The 24,548-nt window shown below is 47.0% G+C and overlaps 1 protein-coding gene across 2 annotated transcripts in view; it reads left to right on the forward strand.

The window, feature by feature from the left end:
• Positions 1-869: 869 nt before the first annotated feature.
• The window catches only part of WNT7B (Wnt family member 7B), a gene marked incomplete at its 3' end in the record, with an annotated part of 94,025 nt that continues 70,346 nt past the window's right edge, over positions 870-24,548 (forward strand). The window contains exon 1 of one of the 2 annotated variants that reach the window (XM_080350499.1): positions 870-1,028. In XM_080350499.1, the coding sequence (XP_080206625.1) occupies positions 958-1,028 (71 nt within the window). In that variant the 5' untranslated portion in view covers positions 870-957. Of the gene's footprint in view, positions 1,029-7,991; positions 8,205-24,548 lie in introns of those variants that run through there. The other variant, XM_080350498.1, reaches the window with a different exon arrangement.

Genomic DNA, 24,548 nt, shown 5'->3' on the forward strand with positions numbered 1-24,548 from the left:
GTTAAAAGCCAAGTATACCTGTTTCTTAAAAAAAAAAGAAGAATGTTTTCTTACTGTGGAAAATGAAATCAAATTTAGTGTCAGGCATTTGTGTTCAGCAAGGTTGAATGGCCAAAGAGAAAGAGTGTGGACACACACACACATACACATCGGTTTCTAAGATATGGGGTTGTAAGCAAATGAGGGTTAATGCCTGCCTCTTTTTGATTAGAAAGAAAAAAAAAATTTAAAAAAGGAAGAAGAAAAAAATTTTTTAAACAATCTCTTTTGCGAAGTCCATACATTGCAAATCCAGCCGCGTTACCATACTAGAGGAAATGAAAAAATGCTTCGGTTTGAGAGGACGAATCCTTTATTTCCCTTATTGGATACGTTTCATGTGTTTCCCCCAACACTCCGACTTAAGGACATGCCTTCTGGAACACAAAGACACGCATAACTCGCACACGAACATGCACAGAGACAGATAAGATATGTATTGGATCCTGACACATACGGGGAGGAGGGAAGAGCATGAGAGAGAGAGAGAGAGAGAGAGTGAGAGAGAGAGAGAGAGAGAGATCCTCCTACCTGGAGCCACAGATTGCAAGATACGTAGTGTTACCTGGGGAAGTCAGAACAAGTAAAAACACATTGAACTTCAGGGCTCTATGAGGCAGTTGATCAAGATCAGTGCTTGCTCATTTTCTCCCTCAGACTGTCTGTCTTGGGTTTTTGTTTTACCGTTTTGAGCAGCTCTCTCTCTCTATTTTTTTCCTCCCTCTTAGCTTTAATATCGTAGCCGCTTTCGGTCACCATGGCTCTGGGAAGAGCTGCTTACCTGCACGGTGTTGATTTTTTACAGTTCGGCCGGCTTTGCTCCTGGGTAGCTTCAGCAATGCTCTTGACTGGGATTTAACCGACAAGATCAGTTCGACTTTTTGTGCAATTTTTATGGCTCAGTCCATTCCCTAGATCATGCACAGAAACTTTCGGAAGTGGATTTTCTACGTGTTTCTATGCTTTGGAGTCATCTATGTCAAATTAGGGTAAGTCCTTGTGCACGACAAATCTCCTTGGCTTTTGGGTCACGCTGTTACAGAGTTGTGAACAAAATGTTGCAAAGAAAAAAAAAAAAAAAAAAAAAAGGAAAGAAAGAGGTGATTATTTCTCTCTGTCGTCCCCCCTCCCGCGGGTGTCCAAGCGGTGGCAGCCCCCACAAAGCGCCCGTGGGTTTCTCCCGGGTCCCGAGGCTGCGGGGCCGCTCAGCTACGGGGAGCTCCAGCAGCCCCGAGCCTGGAGGGAGCCGGTCGCGGGTGATGACGGGTCCTTTTATTTTGTACTGCTTAAGCGAACTTAAATATTATCTCTGGCGTAGTGTACCCTCAGGAAAAAAAAAAAAAAAAAAAAGGCAAGAAAAAAAAGCAGCCTGACAGAGTTAACTCAGCCGCTGCTGCTGGGACAATAGAGCAGAGCTTAAGTATTAAAAAGGCGAAAGGGGCGGGAGGAGGGGAATCCCTGCTCGGAACCTGCACTCAGGGATTTGTTTTATGCAGGCCTAGACACAATTTGCGTTTCTATCCGTCACACGGACGTGTTGAAATTATCTTGACAACTGGTCCGGCTACCTCCGCGCTGAAGCGCCCGGGAAGCTGAGCGGGCTCCGCCGACGGGACCAGCCCGGGGGCCCGCAGGCCGGCTGGCAGCGGGGGCTCCAGGGAGGCCCGCTGTTTGCTCCTCGGTGTTTGATCACCGCGATCGAGATCACTCCGTTCTTTCAGTTGCCAAGTTTTCCCCTCTCTCCCTCTTCCTTTCCCCACCCCGTACCTGTATGGCTTTATTAATATTGCTCGTCGCAGGAGGCTGACTTGAGTTGAATTTCCACATTCCTGAGTCCCAGCCGAGTCCTTACCTGTCGAGCTACAAACTCTTTAAAGATTCTGTCTTTTCATAGCTGCGGGATTTTTTTTTTTAATGATCAAGAATGCATAAGGTGAGTTGCAATCCAGAAAGGCTCGCTTCTCACCTTGAAATCAATGCGGGCAAGACGAGGGGAGCCAAAGAGCAGCCCCCAAAGGCGGGAGAGCGGGGATAACTCCTCAGAGGGACAAGCAGGCCAGCCGGCAGCGCTGCGCGGCGCAGCACCCATTCCTGGAGCACAGCGGGAGAGCAGAGGCTCAGCGACAAGCGGGCAGCTGCCCGGCCCTGCCCGCCCGGCTGCCGGGACCTGCTGGGGCCACAACAGCTCGGCCGCGTCGCCGCCTCTCCCGCCCGCCCCGCCGCCACAGCCGCGGGCGCTGCTTCGGGCAGAGTGCGCGGCGGGGACAGCCCCGTCTCCGCTGTCAGCAGTCCGAGCAGCGGTGGAGAGGAGGGGGCTGGCGGGGGAAAGGAGGGAATATGCGAAAGGGAGCACGCCAGAGGCGAGGATTAAGGTTACTCCGGGAGAGGGGGCAAGAATTAAATCAGGTTCCTCGGGGATAAGAAGAGAAGCAACGGTTGCCCAAGCAGGGTCGGTGCCCACCCACCGGGAACTCCCCTTGCCCGCTCCTTCCCTAGCTGCGGGCAGCAAGGGCTGCCTCGTTTGCAGGGCGCCGTCAAAAGCCACGGGCCACCTTCCGGAGGGTCACCAACCGGGTTCCATCCCTGTGTATGCACGCCTGTTTATTTATTTATTTATTTATTTAATTTTGGCACGGCTCTCAACCCGCCCCCACAGCCACAGGTGCCGCTGCGGGGGGGGCTGGCGGAGCGCGGCCCTGTTCCGCGGGCGACCCGCGGAGGATGCGCGGACGCGGAGGGGGCACGGGAGATGCCTTCCTCACCGCTCCCTGTCCTGGCCGGCGAACATGCCCGGGGATAGCCCTAAATCGTGCCTGCTGGAGACATGAAGTAGTTACCCGTGCTCTAACCTCTGCAGGGCTAAATACCTGCGCCGACCTTTGTCGTAGCTATGGTCGGCAGCGATGGGCTCTGTCGTCCTGCAGGCTCAGATTGACAGGGGTTTGGATGAGAAGTGAATTTGGTGAGGCTGTGCATACATAAATGAAGCTATGACGGGGGCACTACTTCAATAGCTGGAGGACTTCGTACAACACATCCCTCACAGAGAGGCAGACGAACTCAAAGAAAATGCTTTGCAAAATAAGGGTAATGATATTGGTGTTCGCTTTCGCTGCGGTTTTATTTTTAAAAGGAACAGAAGCCTGGGCACATGTTACAGTCTGGAAGGCAGATCTCTTTTCGAAATCGATTGTGGCTGTTTTAGAAGGGGATTCAAAGCAGAAATCACAAGAAAGCTGTTGGACTGAGCCTGAGAAGTAAAACTGAGTGGACAGCAGATCAGTAAAAGCCCTTACAGAAACCCCATCAGATCCATCACCATGCCTGTAAAGCGATGAGGACACTTCACTTTCTCTGAACAATAGGAGAGAAATTTGCTATGAGATCCAGGGCTACTTCTAGACTAGGCATGTGAGATGCAATTATTTCCTCTTTCATCAACCACTGGAACTACCATTTTGTTGAAACCATATCCTTTGAGTGTAATGATACCTTTTCTAGTGAGCTTTTTGCATAGAAAAGGGAGAGAGATGAAGGGAGATAAAACGTAGTTTGTCTTCCAGTGCATTAGGTTTATTTTGCAGCGTCAGGGAGAGAGCCATTGTGGCTGCGATAGCAAAGAGGTTAGACTTGGCAGACTTTTTTATTTCTTTCTTTCTTTTCTGCGGAGCACGTGTTCATGTCTTAATAGAACGTGCTAAAAGCTCCATTTTCAGTGGCAAACATGAGACCGACGGGAGAGAAAATTACGCAATAAATACATAAGTATTCACTCAGCGGTTGGACGGAGCGGGGGGTGTCCCATGAGGTGACACTGCAGGATACCGTAAAGAAGCCGCTATGTCCAGCCAGGAGGAGAGAGCGAGATATGGCTCAGGCTGTGTTCCCTCAGGGAATTCCCATTGTTCCCGTTTCTATTTCCTACCCCCGAGTTTGCCGGAGGCGTGAGGTGAAGCATCCCTTGATATTTCTGTCGATGACGTTTCCGGCCGGGCACCCAAGCGTAAAGGGACTGCAAACCTGCTGACTCAATGTAACCCCTCGCGAAAATAAATCACATCAAATATTGAGCCCGGCTAGCAGCAGGATTGAAACAGAAACGTTTCCTGTGAAGATCGCAGAGAACTCGGTTCCAGTTTAATTAATAAATACATCGGAAGTTAAAAATCACAGCTGTACCGCAGATGCAGATTACAGCGGATGCTCTGGGGATGAGGGATGTGACCTTTGGAAAAACGGAGCCGCGGGGATCAGGGCTTTGGGGGAAAACCCCACTATTTTCCTCTTTATCTTTTCTGAAGGGAGAGCAGGGGGGCAGCCGAGGCAGCGCCAAGGGGAGCGGAGAGGGCTCCTCTCATCCCGTGGGTCGGAGGACAAGGTTCGAGGGATAGAGGCGGTGGGAGCTGGCGCTGCCCAAGGGAACAACGAAAGGCGCCGGCACCCTTTCGGGGTGCTGCGGAGGCGCTTCCTCCTTGCCCCTGCAGCAAAGGCGATCCGAGCTGGGGGCGCACAGGGCTGCGGGCTCCGGGCACCCCGGCCCCGACAGGGAAGGCTGGAGCACGCTGCTCCCCTTCGGGACTCCCGGGGACCGTACGGCGGGGACGGGCCAGCTGACCCCGCTCCCCGCCCTAGGGTGAAGTTCACGCTAGCTTTGCTGCTTTTGGAGCAAACGAAATCCCACTCCCCTTGCCCATCCCCGGGGCTGTCCGGCGGCGGAGAGCCCGGGCACCCGGGCCAGCCCTGCCCGGTGCCCCCGGCCCGGCAGCAGCTGGGGCGCAGCCTCGACGGCGGGCACCACGTGGCAGCGCCAGGAGTCCCGGCGAGGCCACGGGCTCCCGGGGAGGAGAACCGCGGGATTTACGCTCGGAGCCCCGAACAGGGCGGCTGCGGGGCCGGGATCGGGACCACCTGACACCATCCCCTCGGCGGAACGACACTCTCCCCGGCCACTCCACGGACACTCTCCGTTGTGCCGCTACCGCCGCCACTCCTCGTTATACCCACCAACCAGATGTCCGCGAAATTTAAGAAACTCATAATTCCTTCCGCTTCTTTCCCCTGACACTAAACTTGCAGCTCGACGAGCTACAAGAAATACCCGGTTCTGATCAGAAAGGAGGGCAGTATGTTCCTAACCGGGCGGACCTTCAAAGTTCTTACTGGCTTCCGACGTGCTCTTGTGCCGGACACTCCGCAGATTTAAGGAAAGAAAGAAGCTGCAACTGGGAATAGACAGATAAAAGGGGGAAAAAAGATATATATATATATATACACATAAATACTCTATTCATGCCTGCTCTGCTTCACCTACCCGACGATGGTGTCGGCAGCCATTTTCGGTGCCGTTCTGCCTCTATTTTGTCAAAAATACACGTGTTTTTGGAAGAAGGAACGACAGATGCTGAAATGCCCATATTAGGCGTTCCCAACAATACCCTCTCCTCCAGTGACACACGAGTTTGTTGAAGGGAATATATTCGGCTTCAATCAACAAAACAAGTGCACTTCTTGCTACCCCTGGCTGACATGCGTATAGAAACCTTTTGGATGGAATGTAACGGGTTATTCTTATAATCATACTCATCATTATTAATTCTCCGACGTAACAAACAGCCCGTGGTTTTAGAATAAAATTTAACTTCCGACAAGAAACGGCACGTTTGGTTTATTTTATACAAGTTTCCTCCCCCTACGCAGCTAAACTGTGGATAAATCAGCTTCGATCCGAAAATTGCAGAGCTTGGTAAACGGTCTTCGTTTCAGCTGGACTGGGTCAAACTGCCAGCATCAGTTCGAAATTTTCCAGCTCCAGCTTTTACTTTTCATTTTTACAATTCACTTTTCTTTTTCTTCTTCTTCTTGTTCTCCTTCTTTCTTCTTTTCCCCAGGCACGTCTTTAAAAGCAGATGCACATTTAAAAATATATCCGAAGCCGAACAAATGTTAGAAATAAAACATCAAAAGTGGCTACCCCTTCTCCTAGTTCACGTTCAGCGCAGCTGCCCCAACCACAGCCTGCATGTCTGAGAGGGAGAACGGGGATTACAAGAGATACGCATCTATATGTCTGTATATATGCATACCCCCCCCCCCATACGTACATAAGTACAAATACGACGAATTTATAAACTTAAAGAATTATAAATAAGATTATTTTGGGATGCAAATAATCGTTGAGATGCTTAAGATTCTGTCCCTTGTTAAACGAGATCAGCATTTCTCAAAAGGACGTTGACGGTACCAGCTTCTGCACTGAAGTTGTAGATGAAAGTGGTTAAATGAAACCAAACCTCGAGAAGATTTTTATCGGGTATTCAGCGGCAGACAACGTTTTACATCAATTCTGCAATTCCCATTCCATGTGGAGGAATATTTCGTTGTGTCACGGGGACAGCTGCACCCATGTGCCGGGACTGGTTAACTGGAGGAGGTGTTCCCAGAGTGTTGAGAAGAACTCTTGGCCAAGAAAGCTCCTTCCCTCATTAGGCAATTAACCTGAGACGAAAGTTTACAACAAACTCTACGGACAGAGGACACTTCGGAGTCCAGTTCTTTCTCATTTCGGCTGCAGTTGTGTTAAATTATCTGCCGCGCACGTTTCTTTTTTCGGGGTTCGTTTTCAAACCCTAACCCCGGCGTCCACAGCGCACGTCTTTACACCACCTCTTCCACGACTAACAACTATTCAGCCCCCTCCCCGAAAATAAGGACAAACGCCCAACGTAGCAAAGAGGAAGAGCGACTGTCTCCTGCACGGCTGAGCTACAGGGGGTGAAGGGCTCCCTCCCGCCGGAGCGGGGAAGAGTCGAGCATCCCTTCGCCCCGGGGCGCGGCGGTGCCGAGGGGCGGGAGCCACCCGGATCTGGGGAAAGGCAGGGGAGAGGCAACTAACCTGCCGGAAAACGTCTCTTCTGACTGGCATCTTCTCAAGAAGGAGAGGGGGAGAGGGAAGAGAGGAGACCACAGTTCTTCCTGCGGGAGCGGCGAGAGGTGCGGGGTCCCGGGAGCCGCCGGCAGAGACTGCGGCACCGGCGAGGCGCTGCGCCCCCTGCTCGCCTCACCACACCGGCTGTTTCACACCAATCCTTTCCCTCCCCTTTCTCTCACGCGAAATCCAATCTCGCCAGGAAGCTACGAGTGTTCATGTTTTTATTTCCCACTCAGGCGGGTTACGACAACATATATGTTTGTTTGGGTTTGTTTTGTTTTTTGGTTTTTTTTTTTTTGAAAGATCCCCTGAAACCGGAGCTTAATTTTCAACATCGGGGACAACAAGAGCCAAAACCCTGCCGAAGCTGGAGGGATGGCCGTGGTCTTCGGGGAGAAGTGAGGCAGCCGCCTATAATATAGCAATTAACTGGGAGCGGAGCTGGGAGCTGCCAACTCCTTCAGGTCTCTCCAGGGCGAGCTGAAAGGGTGCCGCGGCAGACACCGGGACCCCGCCGAGCGAGAGCTGTGAAAATGCCCTATGAAGTGGGTGAGGAGCGCCCTCGGAGCGAAGCGTGGGGAGAAGGCTCAGCCAGGGAGCGAGAATTCATTGCAGCCCGGGCGAGATCAGTGTCTCTCCATTGTCAACCTCCCCTTTAGAAAAAAAAAAAAAAGAAAAAAAGAGAGAGAGAGAGGGAGAGAAAAAAGTAGGCGGATTGCAGTGACTGACTGCCCAATGGCAGCCCCGAGTCTCAGGAGAGTTACAGAGAGAGGGGGGGAGAGAGAGAGAGAGAGGCACTTTCTGCCATCCAAATCCCTTAAACCATTCTCATTCCAATACGAGAACCCACTGTAACAACTTCCAACCACTGAGACATGACAGGCAGGAGCCCAGAGGCAGCAGCAGCAGCGAGAACAGCGGCAGCAGCACATACTCTGCCCAGGGAGCAGCATTAGCACCAGGGGAATACTAGACACAACAATACAAACAAACAAACAAACAAACAGACAAAGCCCCCCCAAGCCCAAGGGACTGGATTCCAACTCAGATTCAAGCCACAGCTGACACCAAAAAGGGTGGGGAATTACGACCAGGGGGGCCCAGAAAGGAATAACCAAGGAAGCGAACTCCAAGAGTGTAAACGGGATTCAGCCATGATCCTTTTTTCATCTCGCAGTGTGTTACTCTCAGTGTATTACCCTCAGATTTTCCTCATCCTTACCAGTGGGAGTTACCTGTAAGTGATCCAGATTTTTTTTTTATTTTTTATTTTTTTTTTTTCAAAATCCTGTTTGAAATTACCCCGCTAGCAGCTACCTTGGGGGTAACGCGCAAAGCAAGCAGAGGGAGCCGGGAGAAGCCAGCACGGGCGGCAGCTCCGTGCAGTGCGTGGTGGTGAGGACGGTGGTGGCGGTGGCGGTGGTGCTGTGCTGGTGGCGGTGGTGCTGGCGCCGCTGCTTGGACGCCGCCGGGGGAAGGTGCGCACCGCCAGGTAACTCCCGGGGCTGTCCCGTTGGCGGGGCCGGGGCTCGGCGTGCCCTCAGCGAGGGCGGCGCACCTTGGAGGGCGGCGGGGCACGGGGCACGGAGCGGCCGGCGTCTCCCCTGGGGACTCCGACCCCGACTCCTCCTCCTGCCAAACCGGAGATGGGCATCTCTTCGCGCTCGTCGGGGGAAGTGTGTGTCTGCGCGGAGATCCCGAGGAGCGGGGAGCTGCTGCAGCCGGCGGCGAGCGCCCAGCCCGGGGACAGCCCCCGGCCGTGGAGGCCCTTGCTAGCCGGCTGCTTTTGCTCCGGAGGTATCTCCAGTCCCGCAGTTAGAGCTGGCTCCAGGACCTTTTCCTTGTGAGGAAGGGGGTGGAGGTAGGGGTGGGGGAAATGAGAGTCGGTGGGTGGGACTGCAAGGAGTTTCGGTCTCTTTTTTTTTTTTTTTTTTTTTAATATCTATATCTGTATCTAACGTTGCGGTGGAAAAGTAGCGGCTGGGCTAGTCTGTGCGGGCTGCGGAGAGAGTGTCCGTCGTCGTGCTCCTGCAGGTCCCCCGGCAGGTCTCTGTCCCCGCCGAGCGCCACTTTAGGGGGTCGGGGGTGGCGGGCCGGGGTTCCCGGAGCCGGCTAGCCGCGGTGCTGAGGGGAGCCGGGCCCGGCCGGGGCTGCCCGCCGCAGCCCGGAGGAGCTGCCGGAGAGATGTCAGAGGCTTCTGCTCTCTGCGCCCCGGGCGAGACCTGACCACACTTTGGGCCAGCTGTGGGGAGAGAAGGGCGCTGGGGGCGGACGGTCCCCCGGCCGGTGGAGCCGGTCTCAAATCGGGCCCCTTCTCCCTGCCTTGAGCATCCTCACAGCCCCGGGGCACGGCGTGTTCCCTTCTTGCCGGGATTCGGGGATCGGGCCCGGGGGAGCTCCGGGAAGCGCAGCAGGCGATTCGGGTCTGGGACAGGCGGCCCAGGGGCCACGGCAGAGGGGCTCACCTCGGCGGGGGCGAGATCTGGTCGGTGATGGGGAAAACCCGCCTCGGCACCCCCGGCCTCGCATTCACCTCAGCTGCGGGATCCGGGCGGATTTCCCCTTCTCTCCCACCCCCGTGCCGAGCTCAGATGTTTTTCACTCCGGCGGGTGCAAAATTTGAGCTCCTACCCCTGAGCTGTGTGTGGATTTTTATACCCATAGATCTTATTTTTTTCTCTGTATGCATGCAAGGAAGCACATGCACATAACAAGCACGTGTGTGTGTTCCTCTATGTGTGTGTGTGTGTGTAATTTCTGTGGGCTATGGAAAAATATAACCCACCGCTGTGGAAGTAAAGTAGGAATAAACACACCCATAAAAAGAAACTAAACGCCTGTTTCTACATTCTTAATTCTTAATGAAATGCACATGCCTTGGCTACCGATTTTTAAAGATTTATGGAAGCACGTTAGGTTTAATTCGGTTGGATGCTACTGATTAAACCAAATAGCCAGAGCTGTCTGTTTCTGTTCACAGGAGAGATGCGTCTGTTGGTAGGTGACCAATTGCTTGTAAAAAAATTGCAGTCCTATCTTTTTTTTTTTCCCTAACAGGAGGAAGGAGTGGTAATAAATAAATAAATACACCCTTTTAATATAAGCGTAGCCATATTTTTCTCAAAACCGTAGGAAATTACTATCCTACAAAGTTTTCCTTCTATAAATAGTTCAAATCTTGAAACAAAAGTTTTAAACCGCACACCAGATGCTGGGATGCTAGCGGTTTCCCTTGCTGTGTGACATAATTATAAGGTCCGAAAGCAAAAGCTATAGAAGTATAATAATAATACTAAGGCGACTGCTGAGGGGAAATACAAGGGAAGCAATGCCTGCTTTATTTAGAGCGAACTGCTTGGGGATCTTTTGAGCGCTGCCCCGCGACAATGAGAGACTGTTGGGGATAAATAATGCTCCCTCGCTTTTCCCTGTGCCATCCCCAGTTCATCCCCTCAGCGGCAGGTCACTGGGAGCTGGACCCGCGGAGCCAGAGCCGAGGTGGCTATTGCAATCCAGCAGAGTAGAAGGGAAAGGGATCAGGAGGTGAAACCCAACAAAGCAGAGCCCCAAACCAAAGGCGCACCTCCCTCCATCCATCACTCCGGAGGCACGGAGCCTGTTGCCTTCCCGGAGAGAGAGAAGCGCACCCGGCGCCGGTGGGGACAGGCTACTCGGGGTCCCCCGGCTCCCCGCCCTCCCTCCGTGCCGCCCTCGGCCCGGCTTGCTGTGTCTCAGCTGTGTGGCCCCCCTCTTTGCCCCCCAAGAAGCGGGGAGCAGCGACGGGGAGAGCCGGGCGCGCTGCGATGCTTCGCCTTGCTCCCGTTGGAAGGTTAAAAGAAAGAAGAGTTATTTCAGTGCTTAATGGATAGTAGCCTAGCGAACTTGTGGTGTTTATCTTGTGGGTAAATATACTTCTCTGGCTTACTAATGGTAGCTTTTGAAGATTAAAGCATAGTAGAGCCTGTTCGAGCATTATCTTCTGGTGTCTGTTTCTGCTACCCGCGCTCTCTGGAGGGGAGGATGCTTCCCAAGCTGCTATTTAGCGAGCTCTCATGCGCTGTCAATGGTTACGTTAATTTTGCCCGAGATCTCTATCATCTTTTGGCTGTGGGAACAACTCCTCGGCCTCGGAGTTGCTGGTCCTTCAGGGATAAAGACGAACCTATCGGGGGAAAGATGTAGTGGATGAGCAAACTGAGCACAGGGTGTCCATGCTCTGTCTCTGTTGGTGTGTGTGAGTCGGGGCGAGGTGGGGGACATACGATGCAGCTCGTTTATTCTGCTAGAAAAGCTGTAAAGCTAAAATCACATCGTAATGAAATGGGATTTTTAGAATGAAAAAGGCAATGATGAAATTAAATTTAATTTTTAGAATGAAAAAGGCACCGGGACTCAGTGTTTTGTGTGCACTAGCTGGGAAGAAAGTGAAGTTATAGTAGACTACATCCAAAACTAGTTTAAAGAACCGACTCCTCTATAAAACCAATTTTTATATTGTAAACATGCTATCTGATAAAGTAATCTTCTTTGGTGTGCTTGCCCAGTAACCTTTGGCTCTCTGAGACACTGTAGACATTTTTACAACCAGAAGCAATTAGTGTCTGACTTTTCAAAAAATAAAACTGACTGCAGCTAGAATAGCTGGTAGTAGGATGATTGATGCATTTTAATGCACTGGACATATTTTGGTAATCCAATTACATATTTAAAGCATAAAACTGACATTTAGTAATGTTGATGTAATTAGTATAAATGTCTAAAAACCAGGATTATATATAATACTGTCTGGCACTGTTTCTGGCAGTGCATGTTTGAGTGTGCATGTATATGTACACATATACATATTTAGCTTCTTCTAAAGGAAATGGTGATAGTCCAACTTTCCTTTTGTGTACTCCTTTCACTGTTCATCTTCTTTAGAGCTGGATGTATTCACCAGCAACATGAGAGTCGGTTCTTAAGAAGCTTATTTCAGGGATTATCTGCTGGTACATAGACGGAGTTAATTCAGTTATTTGCTATAAAGCGATTTGGAATAACTAGTAAGAGAGAGTGTGTGTACATATTAATAGCAGCATAAATCTTCCAAGCGGTTATGTATTCTAGTACCACAATACAGCAAATAATTTATAACAGTGAGTAGATATTACTGGCTGGTTAGGAAATGTATATAGAGAAAAATCCTCTGCATGTTTTGCATCTGTTCTGCTGATGTTTCCATGTCCTTACAATTCCATGTCCTTTACAACAGGGGTTTTCTGCACTTGTGGGAAGCAGTTAGAAGGAACGCATCTACTTCATATACCTACAAGAAAGTACTCGTACCTATATTGCTGAAGATTAGGGCTGCTGGAGACAGTCCCTAAGTCTTGTCTATTAGTCTGTGTAGTGTGGGAAGCAGCTACGCGAGCAGAGAACACCAGCCTGCTCTGTGGTGCAGACCCTTCAAGGGGATGACGAGCACAGCTTTCCTATTAATATAAACCTGTGTAACTGATGCTCCTGCATTAGCTGATACAGTCAGGGCTACACACTCTGGGTCACTCTTCCCATCCCGGTTACATCAGAGCTGTATTGACCTTTGCGATAAAACTGGCTATTATGGGAACAGGATTTTCCCTGGTTCAGTCACTGGACTGCGGAGTAAATACATAATTTCCCTGCTTTTGCACCTTATTTGTATTATAACTAAGACTGCATATGCTTCAGGGCACGTTTGCTCTCTCAGTCTCCATTTGTGCAGTATCTTGTGCCCGAGGAGAGCTCTGCTGAGATCTTTAGATACTCCTTTTACATAGTACTGTTGTAACAGTCATCTATGAGAGGCTTCAGAACAGGTCTTCAACTTTACTGTCCCACAGAGATGTGTTTGCTTAGAGACAGGACAGGTGAACCACCGAGGAGTATGGACTATTTGCAGGGTCACTTAAAATTAATGCTGTCACTCAGCAGAAACAAGAAAGATGAAGAATATTTGTATGCTGGGCTGTCATAATCACAATAAACTTGGCTTACCTGCCTGATACAGGCTATTTCCGTGTATTGAAGATGTCACACAAAGATGGTAAAGTTACTGTGATATGACTTCTCAGTAGCTTTAGAAGATAAAGGCCATCATTTCTCTGAGAGACCCACACTAAAATTCCCTGTCTAAAACTGCATAGCTTTGGTAAATGTGCGACTGGCCACCCCTCTCCTTGCCCTGGTGCAGGCCGAGCATCCAGGTTGTGAATATCCTTGAATCTAAATGTATTTGGATCTAGGCACCTCTTTCAACCTTCTGTGGCAAGCAGGTTCTGAGAAATAGATGTCTAACACACCTTAAAAGTTGAAAATAAAGTAATTACTTAAATAATTATAAGGAAAGGTGGCAGCATCCAGAATTCGTAGGATGACAGTGTGGAATTATAACGTGCTGCATTACTAACGTAATCTAACAAGTGAGTATAAAGCAACATGAAATATTCAGGTGAGTAGGTAAGATTAAATGCAGATATGCTTATATATTAAACAAAGAACAAGGCTAATCCCTCAGAAGACAATCTTTCAAAGGAGGTGTTAAAAAGCTAAGCAAAATGAGCTGCAATTATACAGTTAGACTGGCAAACACATTTTGTGCAATGGAAAAAATGCACTGTGCGTACCTGGCAATATAGCATGCTAAAGGTAGAATGGTGCCAAGTGTTTTCTCAGTGCATGAGACTTTGTAATTTGGATTGAAATACTGTCAGAGAGATTCCTAATCCCAAAAATACAGTCTAACCCTCTAGTCTTCCCAAGTTACCACAAGCAACAGAAAGCTGGGACCAGCTATAGACCAAGGAATTTCTGCAGGCATGCTGACGCCATGCATTACAGAACTGGTTAATGTTGCAAGCCCGATTTCTTCAGCCTATAACCTTTGCATGTCATTTTACCCTCACTGGATTCCCAAAGATGTCTTTCATGCTGGCAAAACACCTTTATCTGCCAACTATCTGGCAGATGGCTTTTGGCAACTCCAGGTTCATCTGTCTGCTTGATTCTGATTAATATTTTTGCTTTTTCCTTCTGAAAACTTCACTGCCCTCCTGTACAGCATTGTCCCAACCTGCCCCAGATACTATTAGAGTACCACTCTACATGGAAGAATTCTATTGGAACCAGCCAGACCTCTAGGCATGAGAACCATGACCAAAATATCTACACAAATGTGAAGTCTCCATGACTTCTGGTTTCTGGGATTGTGCTGTGTGCATGTCAGTACCCTGGCAATGAGCTAAACAAACTTGTCTCTGAGAGTTTCAGGTTTATAAGCCCAGACTTACTTGTGAGGTTAAGAAAGACCAGGAGCTCAGGCACAGGACTGCTCTGGAAGAAAAACAAAGGCAGACAGGTTCCTGAAGAATGTCTTTCAGTCCTTTAAGGCTCATTAACATCCTCTCCTTCTCCCTTACTCTCCCTTCAGGCCCCCCAAAAGGCGAAAGGATACGTTTTCCCTGCATTGTGGAGAGCTGCATAGGACTTGCTGGCTACTTCTTGTGAAGACAACTCCTATGTATTTACTTTTGCTACAACACATGCATAAGGAACATTGCAAATACTTCAACTAGAGCAAATGTGAAGAAATGCTAGAGGCAGAGACTTGAAGTCTGTTCTCAGTAGGTTTTTCTGTCCATATGCAATATATTTCTATGACTTCCCACTTCTGTTACTGCCTACATGTTGTTAAGACAAACCTTTAGGTAAAGTACTGAGTTGTCTTTTCCATGTTTTCCTTTTGGGCTTTATTTCTGAAAGGCAGTTTTCTTGATAGTGGAATGGAGCTGAAAGTTAGCTGCCTCATTCAGTTCTAATGCAGTACAGGCAGCTTTTCTGAAGTTAAGATAGTTAAGGCCTAAAATAGTTGCTCTCATCATAAAAAAATCTTTCTTCTGTGAGGGTCTGACAGCAAGATGATTATCACCTATTAATTATTTTACAGCAAATCATACCTTCTTTAGAAAATCTGAAGACAGGATAAATTAGAGACCTATTGCAACTTTTTTTTCTGGAAATAATTTTAATAGTGCATACAGTTTGTACCCACGTTGTAGCTGCAGTTTTGAACATTTATTTTCTTTTCAGCCAATGCTTGTGGATCAGATTTCCCTCGTGGCAGGAACCCACAAAGGATAAAATTCACGTTTATGCAAAAATCCCACTTAATCATCATGGTGACATAGTCTTTGTTCCAGCTCTTTGTCCAAGGTCAAATTTCACCCTGAGTTCCTAAGTAATAAGAGAAAAGGACATCCAGTGGTATAGTAAGTGTGCAAATGAGGGCAAAAGCCAGCCTCAGATTTTTAAAATGTGGCAGAAGAATTTCCCACTGTGAAGTGGCATCAAGTCCGCTGGTCACTGTACTGTGTGTCCCAAATTTTTTATCTGAAGGAGAGCCACCCTGTTGCTAGTCAATGGCACCACTTTCAAAACTATTTGAACTCCAGGGACTTTACTGACAGATTTGTGGTCCAAAGATAATGCTGATGAGTTGTATATTCCACCAGCACGTACCTGGAGTACACAACAAAGGCATATAAAAAAATACATATTCTTCTGGATGGCCATCACTTTAGATCTGTGCAGCATTTTGGGAAGCTCTTACATCTTGTATTTTCCACTTTGAGGGCCTCCCCACCTTGGGCTTACATCCACAGATCAGTAAGTTAATAAAGTAGGAACAACTCTGCTGCAGTAAATGGAGTGATTCTGGTGCAAGTGAGAGGAGAACAAAACAGAAACTCAGCATAAGCCTTGTTCTTCCAGTATCCATTTGAGTACAGCCTTGGCACAGGCTGCCATATTACGCAATTTAAAGAGAATGTGGCCATATTTCCCAAGAACATACAGCAAAAGCAATATTAATAGAAGGCCATGTCAGACAAAACCCAAAATCAGTTCTATGGGCTATTGAAAGAATCATTATGGCCTCTGGTGCCAGTAAGAGCTGACATAACAACAAAATGTTATTTATTTTTTGAAGGGAGAAGCATTTCAAAAGCACTGAGGCATTTGCTCATTATGTGCAAGGCATTGTGGGGCAGCCCAGCTTTCAAAGCTGAAAGTAAGCATAAGCCATAAAGATATAAACCACTGTCTGCCTGGAAAACAAATTGAGGTGCATTTAATTTAAAATTGTTGAAGTGCTTCAGTACTGGGACTGGATATCATATCCACCCTCCTAATCTGGCTGAAGTGAGACATAATTATGAAATGTGACTACTATTTAATAATAGTTTCTTTCATTCAAGGATTGTAAGTGAATTAATCCTCCCAGTATTCAAGTGAACTGGGCAAGGATCATTTCACTCCGGTCTGGGGTGGAATGCAGCAGCTACTATGTAGCACCCTGCAGAGCTGTATGGGCATGCAGGACCAGCACTGGTCCTAACATCCCTGGCAGCAAGGCAAGAAAACATCTGAAAAAGCTCAAGTGCATCTCTAATTGATCCAGACCCTGGCCAGGGCAGTGGGATATCACACTCTAAAGAGTGTGCTTTTCCATTTGCTCTATGGTGAAGAGAGGTGAGGTCCAAGATGGGAGCGATGCCTGAGATGCTGAATAGCAGCATCCTGACTTCTGCGAGCCTCAGTTTCCCACAGCTTTAATATGGTAATAACAATGTTGGCACGGCTTGGAGGTCGGGGAGGGGCAGGAGAGTGAAAGCTGCTACAGCACTTTGAAAACAGAAAATGTGGCGTCAGTGCCATGTCATTACTTTCAGTTACTCTTTTCTGACCACAAACAGCGGACATGGCATTATTGCATCTCGTCTGAAACATGGCATTGCCATCACCTTCTTCACCACCATGTCCAGTGCAGCCTTGAGGAGAGGGCAAGGGGAAAGTGCCACTTATCAAGGTCATGAGCATAATTTCTGACAGTGCCTCCGCTTTCCATGGTAGCCAGCCAGTTACCCATGGGCATAGCCAAGCAAGGCTTGGCCAAGGAGAGCTGCTGGCCTTGGGGTGCAAGATGGGTGGTGGCAGGCTAGGCAGCAGGCAGGACACGGTTAAGGGAGTGCTGAGGGGAATGGCAGCATCTCTCATGACTCCTTTGGCTGCTCGCCAGGGAGCCATGTGACTCCTTGGTTAAAAGAGTCCTCTCAACCATGAGACACTTTTTTTTCCCCCTCCGGTTGTACCTTTTATTTTCTGAATTTGAAAGAAAACAAAACGTACCCACAAAACTTTCCACATTAAAGTTATATTGTAGTCCGGTGTGACTCAGGGTGAGAAATTCAAGGGGAATGAAGAGGAAGGAGAACATTTCTGAATCAGACCTGTTGTGCTGAGTCTTAAAGGAGAGAAGGATTTTGCTGGATGGAGAACAGCACTGCTGTACAGCACAGTGAGCAAGAAGCAAAGGACGGGGCTTAAATCTATTCCCTACTGCTGTGGGCCACAGCTAAGTCTGTTAGGGTAGCTTCAAATCCAGTGGACCTTGATGTTATCAAAAGGGCCAAGGAAGGGAGTGCAAATAAATATGGCTTCATCTGATTCATAGTAAATTCCTTTTTCTCCACTCCCATGGCCTAAAGGGTACACCATCTAGCTTTACAGTTTTTGGTTGTTTTCTTTTAGTGGCACCTCTCATCACAGTATCTGAGCACCACCCATAATAATGAGATTGGCACATCCCTAATAGACTTCCTGGAGTCTTTTGTTCTTCTCCCTTCTCTGTCTCTGGGGAGCTCTGCCCAGGGTAGGTGCTTCTGAGGGGAGGGATGTGGGTCAGGTTATTGTTGTTAATGTCACTCTGGTTATGTTGTAAAAGGTGTATCAAAGAGGAAGTTCTTGCACTATGACCTAAAGGTCATCAGCCTCTGGATTAGACTAATCTCCGAAAGTTTTTCACCCAGACAGATCCTTTCGACCGAGAGTAACTTACCTCTGGGCTTAGAGCTTTGTCTTGTGTTTTATGATCATCTTTGTTCCAGAGGAGCTCAACATCCCTGGTAGAGGCAGAGATTTGGTCTTCTCTTGCTGGGCTGTGACCCACTAATTGCTGCATGGAGGTTATGCTTCACATCTCGAACTGGGGATGAAAGAGAATAGGAAAGATGAAAAGGACTTGCATGCAGAGGCAATATGCACAGCATAACCTCACCTGGACATGTGCTATCTATTTTGAAGCTGGCATGTTCTTTTCATGGTCAGAGCACTTTGCAAGTCATGGATCCTGTGTCTCACTTTGGCTATGTCCTCCTGTCTTGGGAGAAAAGGGCAAAACATTTTGAAAATTGCCAGCAGGGTAATTTTTCAGGGCCATTCATCTGTTTGGGTCTCTAGTAGACTGCACTGAGTGGCTGGAAAAGCCATGGCTGGACAGTAACAAGTTCAGGGATGTCCGTTAACCAGTAACGCACAATACAAGCTGTGCTGACAATCTTATGGGTGCAAGACAGGATTTAGAAACAATAGCTTGCTTCTCTATAACCCCCAAATGCAGCCATGTGTCTGAGCAGAACCAAGGCATCATCTCAGCGTAAATACTCAGTTTTAAGGAATGCACTTGGGACAAGCACGTGTGCTTGCTCCTGTGTGCACCTCTCCTCTCCCCACCCCACCCCAACTACATGGTGTGCCAAAGCCAGCTCCTCAGCAACAAGACTTGGCAGGTGGCACCTGATGAGATAATCATGCCCTTGGGACATTAGGAGGCATGAGGTGCAGCCAGGTGCTCCTAATCTGTCCATGGGTGTGATTTTCTGTGGTAACCACACCCTCAAGTGCTGTCTTACTGCAATTAGGAAATTTGTTCAGTTTAGGTCAAGTACTTCTATTAGGGTGCTCTTCACATCTAACATGTGTTGGCATGGCAGGAGCAAGTGGACGTCCAGGGTCAGGCAACACACTGCGCTGAGTGGTGTTCCTGCAACTAACAGGAAGAGATCCTACTTCTCACCACTTTGCTCTCTGCTTGCTTCTGAACCCAGACCTTTCCTTCATGAAGACCCACTAATCTGAGTATTAATTCAAGTGCAAATACAAATAAATGGAAATGGCTCCCTGGGACAAGACACTCTGTTTCAGGTTTGTCACAGACAAGGAACCATTTAAGAGTTTTCCCCTTTTGCTTCCTGGGATTTGAATTTGCAAGAAGCGCTTTTAAAACTCAAATGTATTAGGGCTGTGCTGCAGCAAAGATCAAATGACAGTTTCTTCTTGTAGGTAGAAAAATGGCTTGCATTTCAGTCTTACTACAAGCAGGTATGGAAGCTAGGTGTTAAATCAGTCTGATAGAGAAGAATACCAGGCAGATACGCAGGTTCCTATCTTCTTCTGAAAAACTTGGTGTAGTAATCACTGATAGATAATGAGGCTGTGGCTAGCACAGAGGTGAATAGGGAAGGGTGGCCTCTAGCTGCTTGAAGAATTTGTTCCCATGTCTTTACTTGAGCAGACCTGTTGCTTGCCATGAATGCTACAATACTGTAAGAGGTATAAAATGAAACAGTGGCTTCAACTGGTGTCCAGGTCCCTTGGTGTGACTTTGGGAAAGCCTTATCTGCCTGCATGTTGCGTTCCTCTTCTAACCATTCCTGTGTAGAGTGCAAGGGGGAGAAGATCTCTCTGTGCCTTCACATAGAGAAGCATGTGCAAAATTTGTGCTATTTGCTCTTCACTCAGCCAGCCTTGTTGCTGCCTAGTTTTCAAGTTGAAATTCTGGCTTCATCCAAGCATTGTCTGCGTAACTGCAGGATTTAGCTTACAGTATTTTGTTAGGACAGTGCTGTTTATTGGAAAGAAATGGTAAAATCTGTCAACTCACTGGAACAGGTCTCTCATGCTGGATAAAGATAAATCAGAGGGACCAGTATATTTCACCTCTCCAAAAATGAAAAACACTTCCAGTGCCAACAAAAGTCCTGCGTTTCTTCATATCGCACAGGTATGTTTTTTGAGGTGTATCAGATCTTTGCTTACATGATAGATGCCATTGTATACCTAATTAGAAATCAGCTTTAGCTTTCTGACAATAGCTGGCATGGATTATGTTCTCTCTAAGACATCTTGTGAGATAATTAAAGCGATGACTGACAACATAGCACAGCAAAAGGAACGTTTCTCCAAGTACAGCTGCTTTACAGGTTGCTTGTATGCATTTTGTTAAATGCAGCCCCAGTAGAACTACCCTGATCTTGATGATTTCCCCAGAAATAAATCTGGCCCCTTGTTTTTTGAGAGTACATCCTGAAACTCTCTCAGTTTCTAACTCCTTTTAAAATTCGTTCTTAAATGCATGTACATAATATACTGCTTATGAAGGGTGCCTGAATCTCAGCTCTGGAAAATGAATTCCTCTCCTTGCCCACAAAACCAGTACAGCACAAGCAGAGGGTGTGTGAGCTTCCCCACTCCACCCCATCCTTGTGTCTCATCCATGACCTAGAGGGGCAACCTCTAGCTAGGCATAAGCGGGTGGCTCAGTCTCTGTACTTATTTAATCTTTGGCCAACCTGCTAAGGCTGCCAATAAGGGTGCCAATTGTGGTGGTGGTTTCTGTGATGTGGATAGTCGTCCACTGGGAACTGGATTAAGACCATCAACTCATTTCAAATACTCTAGGCCACAAAGCATCTGCCAAACGGTAACCATTTTTTTTTGGTCACTACTAACTTGGGTCATGTTTGGATCAGCGATGATAGGCTCCGTATCCCGATACTAATCCCCTGAGCCATACAGTTTCCCAGAATAAGTTTTTTAAAGAAGGAAAACATTATGTATTGTCCTAGATTCTACTTTGATTTGCTGATTTTTAGTGTGCATATTGGCCCTTTAAAGTGCATAATTTTCATTACTTGACTGTAGAGAGTTCACATGCTGGGAAAGATTTTTGAAGGTGGCAGGTGGCGGATTCATGTGGTGTGATCTCTCAAAGATAGTGGTTATACACTCTGACATTGCAGTTGACATGATATTTGGACCTAAAACTGATCTTACACCTTCAAACTTATCACGCAGTCCACCAGCAGGGAAATGGCCATTAAACTGAAGAAGATCACATTGCTTCCTTCGCTCTTGTTCTTTTGGAGATACCTAGGTATCTGTGTAAGCTCTGTGGTGTCAGCCAGTTTTGCTGGCAGCTTTTCCAGCAGTTGGTTATGTTGTCAGTGGTCCCTGCTGAACCTACCACAAACTTTCATGTGTGCCCACTAGCACCCAGCATTGTCACGAGATTACTTATTTCACAGATGCTGCAGAACTGCAGCAGGCAGAGGCTAAATCATTTGGCTCAAATCACACAACCCAGCAGGGCAGGGAACTGGAGTGGAGTTTTGCTGATCTCAGCCTAGCTCTCAAACCATTAGCAGTCCTTCTCCTCAGCAGAGAGTGGAGCTAGGGCCAACTGAAATTCTTACTTTAGTTGGCCATGAATAATATTACTTCCTGTGGTCGTGTCTCTTGCCCAAAAGAGACCCAGTCTCAGAGAATGCCTAGGATGAGAAGCACATTGCCAGCATGCTGAAGGAGTGTCTTTCTGGCCTCTGGATAATACAAAGCTGCGCAATATTGCCACCAGCAAATCCTAAGAGGTGACTGAGTTTTTCTTTGCTGGGGGTGGTTTACATTTGTGCTAGCACAAAGGCACTACTTTGCTTTAGTTCCACAGAATGGTGAGTCACCTACCTTCTTTTCTATTACACATGGAAGTGAGGCATGCTGTGATATCAAAGGACTGACTGTTAAGATGATAGAAAATTCTGAGCAAATCCATTACAGATCCAGATGTTCAGAAGCAACAGATAGAGGAAAAAATTATGGTATTGAGTTGATGGTATTGCGAGGCTGTGGTATAATCTCTGTTCTTTTACACAAGAAAAGTATCAGGAGCATCTTACCAGTAGATATCTCACAGTGTTTTTTTGGTATTAGATTGTGAAATATGTATTTTTGATCTACTTTTATTGCATTTTATTTGATGTATTCTTCCACTGTGAAAAATTGTTTCTGTTAGGAGAAACAGAAGAAGCTAGAAAAAAACTCGAGAAAAAATTGTGTTTGAAAGATTATAAGCAGTCATATAGATATGTATAGAGATCATAATTCTTAAAAAAATGCATCACTACAAAGCTCTCTCTTTTAAATTTTCTCTGCTTATGTGTAGCCCTTTTATATATAGTTTCTCTTTGCAGAATAAAAACTTCCCTTTCAATAGCAGCCAAGACTTAAATTCAAGAAAACACACGGAGAAATATAAGCATGCTGGCTTAGAAGAGCTTGTAGTTACATGCGTATATTCAAGCAGACTACATCCCAAATGTAGGAAACATAGGACATATACAGTTCCTGGCACCCTTGTGTATTCCCCAAGCACAAAGAGATTCCAACACATGCTTAACTCTTTCCTAAACCAAGTTCTGAATTCAGGTGATAGCCCTCAGTTTTAGTTTTTCACTAGTAAACCCATGAAAAGTCATCTGAAAACATACAGTGTCAAAGTGTCAGTGAAATCTCAGCTTTGGATGTGTGCATTGATATAAGAAAATCAGATTTTTCCTGTCAGTCTATTGGCTGTGCGTGAGGACCAAACTTACTGTCTCAAGGATTTTGAGATGAGAGGTGATGGGAGGTGATGAGTAGCAAGGGAGGGACAGCCAGGGCAGGGCCCGTGTGCTCCCTAGGGAGTAGGGAATGCAGGGAAGTGTGGGGTGGAAAACCCAATGGGAAGGAGAGTGAGCAATCCAGGAATTGGAAAGGAGAAGGAGCCCAGCAAATGGAAAGAAGAAAGTGAGAAGTCAGGGAAGGATGGAAAACTGAAAAGATGGAGCTGAAGAACGAAATGGGCTTCTAGATGGTTGTTAGAGAGGGGGGGCTGTTCTTTGGGAGGTTCGGCATTTAGCCGAATCATCATTCAACCTGTCTTGTTGGTCCAAGTCATAGCTCCATTGGTTCGTCAGAAATTAATCACCTGAGAGCCATTTTTTTTTGCAACTCAGCATGAGGGCCACAGTGTGGAGAGGAGCATAGCCTGGAAGCAAATGAGTGTGGAGTTAGGAAGTATGCTCGGAAAGCAGAGCAGCTCAGGAAACCAGCCTCAGTCCAGAGACACCCACTGAGCTGCCGAGGCTCATTTGTCCCCAGAAAGGATGTGCCTGACCATCACTGGTAAGGAAGAGAGACAACAAAGAGCACAACTCATAGCTGGCTAATTTCAGCTAGCAGAGGATGATCCGCCTTTTGAGGAGGGGACAAGGAGGGGACAGAGGGAGAGGTGAGAGAGAGGGAATGTAAAAGAGGTAAGAGACAAAGCGCAGTTTACATCAATAAGATAATTTGGCTTTGGAAGAAGATTTTCTGCATGGCTGCTCCATATAAATTGTGCTTAGCTCTACAGTTGTGGGATTTTGGGGTCTCCGGTGAGGCTTTTGAACTCCTAAGGACAATTTTGCTATTTAGTATCCCAATATGCTACCATGCACGAAACCTAAAGCTTTGTGTGGGTGCACTTTTAAGTTTAGAGATTCAGAAATGCTGTAATACTAATGGTTAAAAAGGACGTGGATTAAAGACTCTCTTTACAGGAGCTCATTTGTGAGTGTTGGGGTAAACGTACTCTATGGCCTGAGAGTCCACAACTGGAGTGTATAATGACGATCCACAATATTACAATTCTTCAGTCACAGCAAATGCTGTGTAATACCGGTGTGCAAGGCTGAATAGACACAGTCACTGCTGAGGGGACACTCAGCTTTTCCTTCCTCTAGAGCATGAACTCATTTCAAAAGCCAAGCTTTCAGGGGGTATAGCATTGTTTGTGTGCAGCCAAACCAAGATGGATTTTCTTCTCAGATTAAATTCAGCTCTTTTCTTCCCATCTCTAGAGCTAACTCTTTTTAATATTTCAGCTGACTGGGATCCAGTTTTTAAAATATATAGTGAAGCTATTGCTTGGCACAGAAGAGAGAGCTTGGCTTTTATAACATCTATGGACTACCAGGGCCTAATTTATTACTTTGTAAAGTATATTTTTGGGATATATCTTTGTTTATATAAAACTAAGTCCAGTGCCATGCGCATTTCACATGTCTCTCTTATTTTCTATTGTTTTCTTCATGGACACAACACATATAAAAGGTTTATAAGATATAGAAAGACTCCAGAGAAGATCCTTTATGACTGACTATGAACAGTTTTGTGATCTTCTTTTTAGCTTTCTTTAGATCTCTTTCCAAACTTGCACACAGTTTTAGTTGAAATTGGTGCCTCATACACACATAGATAGTTTCAACCCATTCTCACAAACCTGATTCTCAAAGTTTCACTCAGCAGTTTTCACTAAGGACATATATACATAGATCTAAGGCCAGGCAAGTGTTAATGTAAGCTGGCTATTGCATCTCATCCTTCTGAAGAGCTCACATTAAACTCCTTAAGACGAACAGAGCAAGATTGTAATCTGAAGTAAACTATTATATTGAAACTAACCTAGGTGTAGCTATGCTGGTTTCAGTTTTGTCATACAATCACAGAGCTGTACTTTTCTTTGTCTCCCTCTCCTCTATTCCCCCCATTATTGTTTCTAAAATGAAATGGCTAAGAAAGGGGATGACTG

The sequence above is a fragment of the Nesoenas mayeri genome (genome assembly GCF_963082525.1).
Source record: "Nesoenas mayeri genome assembly, chromosome: 1".
NCBI lineage: Eukaryota > Metazoa > Chordata > Aves > Columbiformes > Columbidae > Nesoenas > Nesoenas mayeri.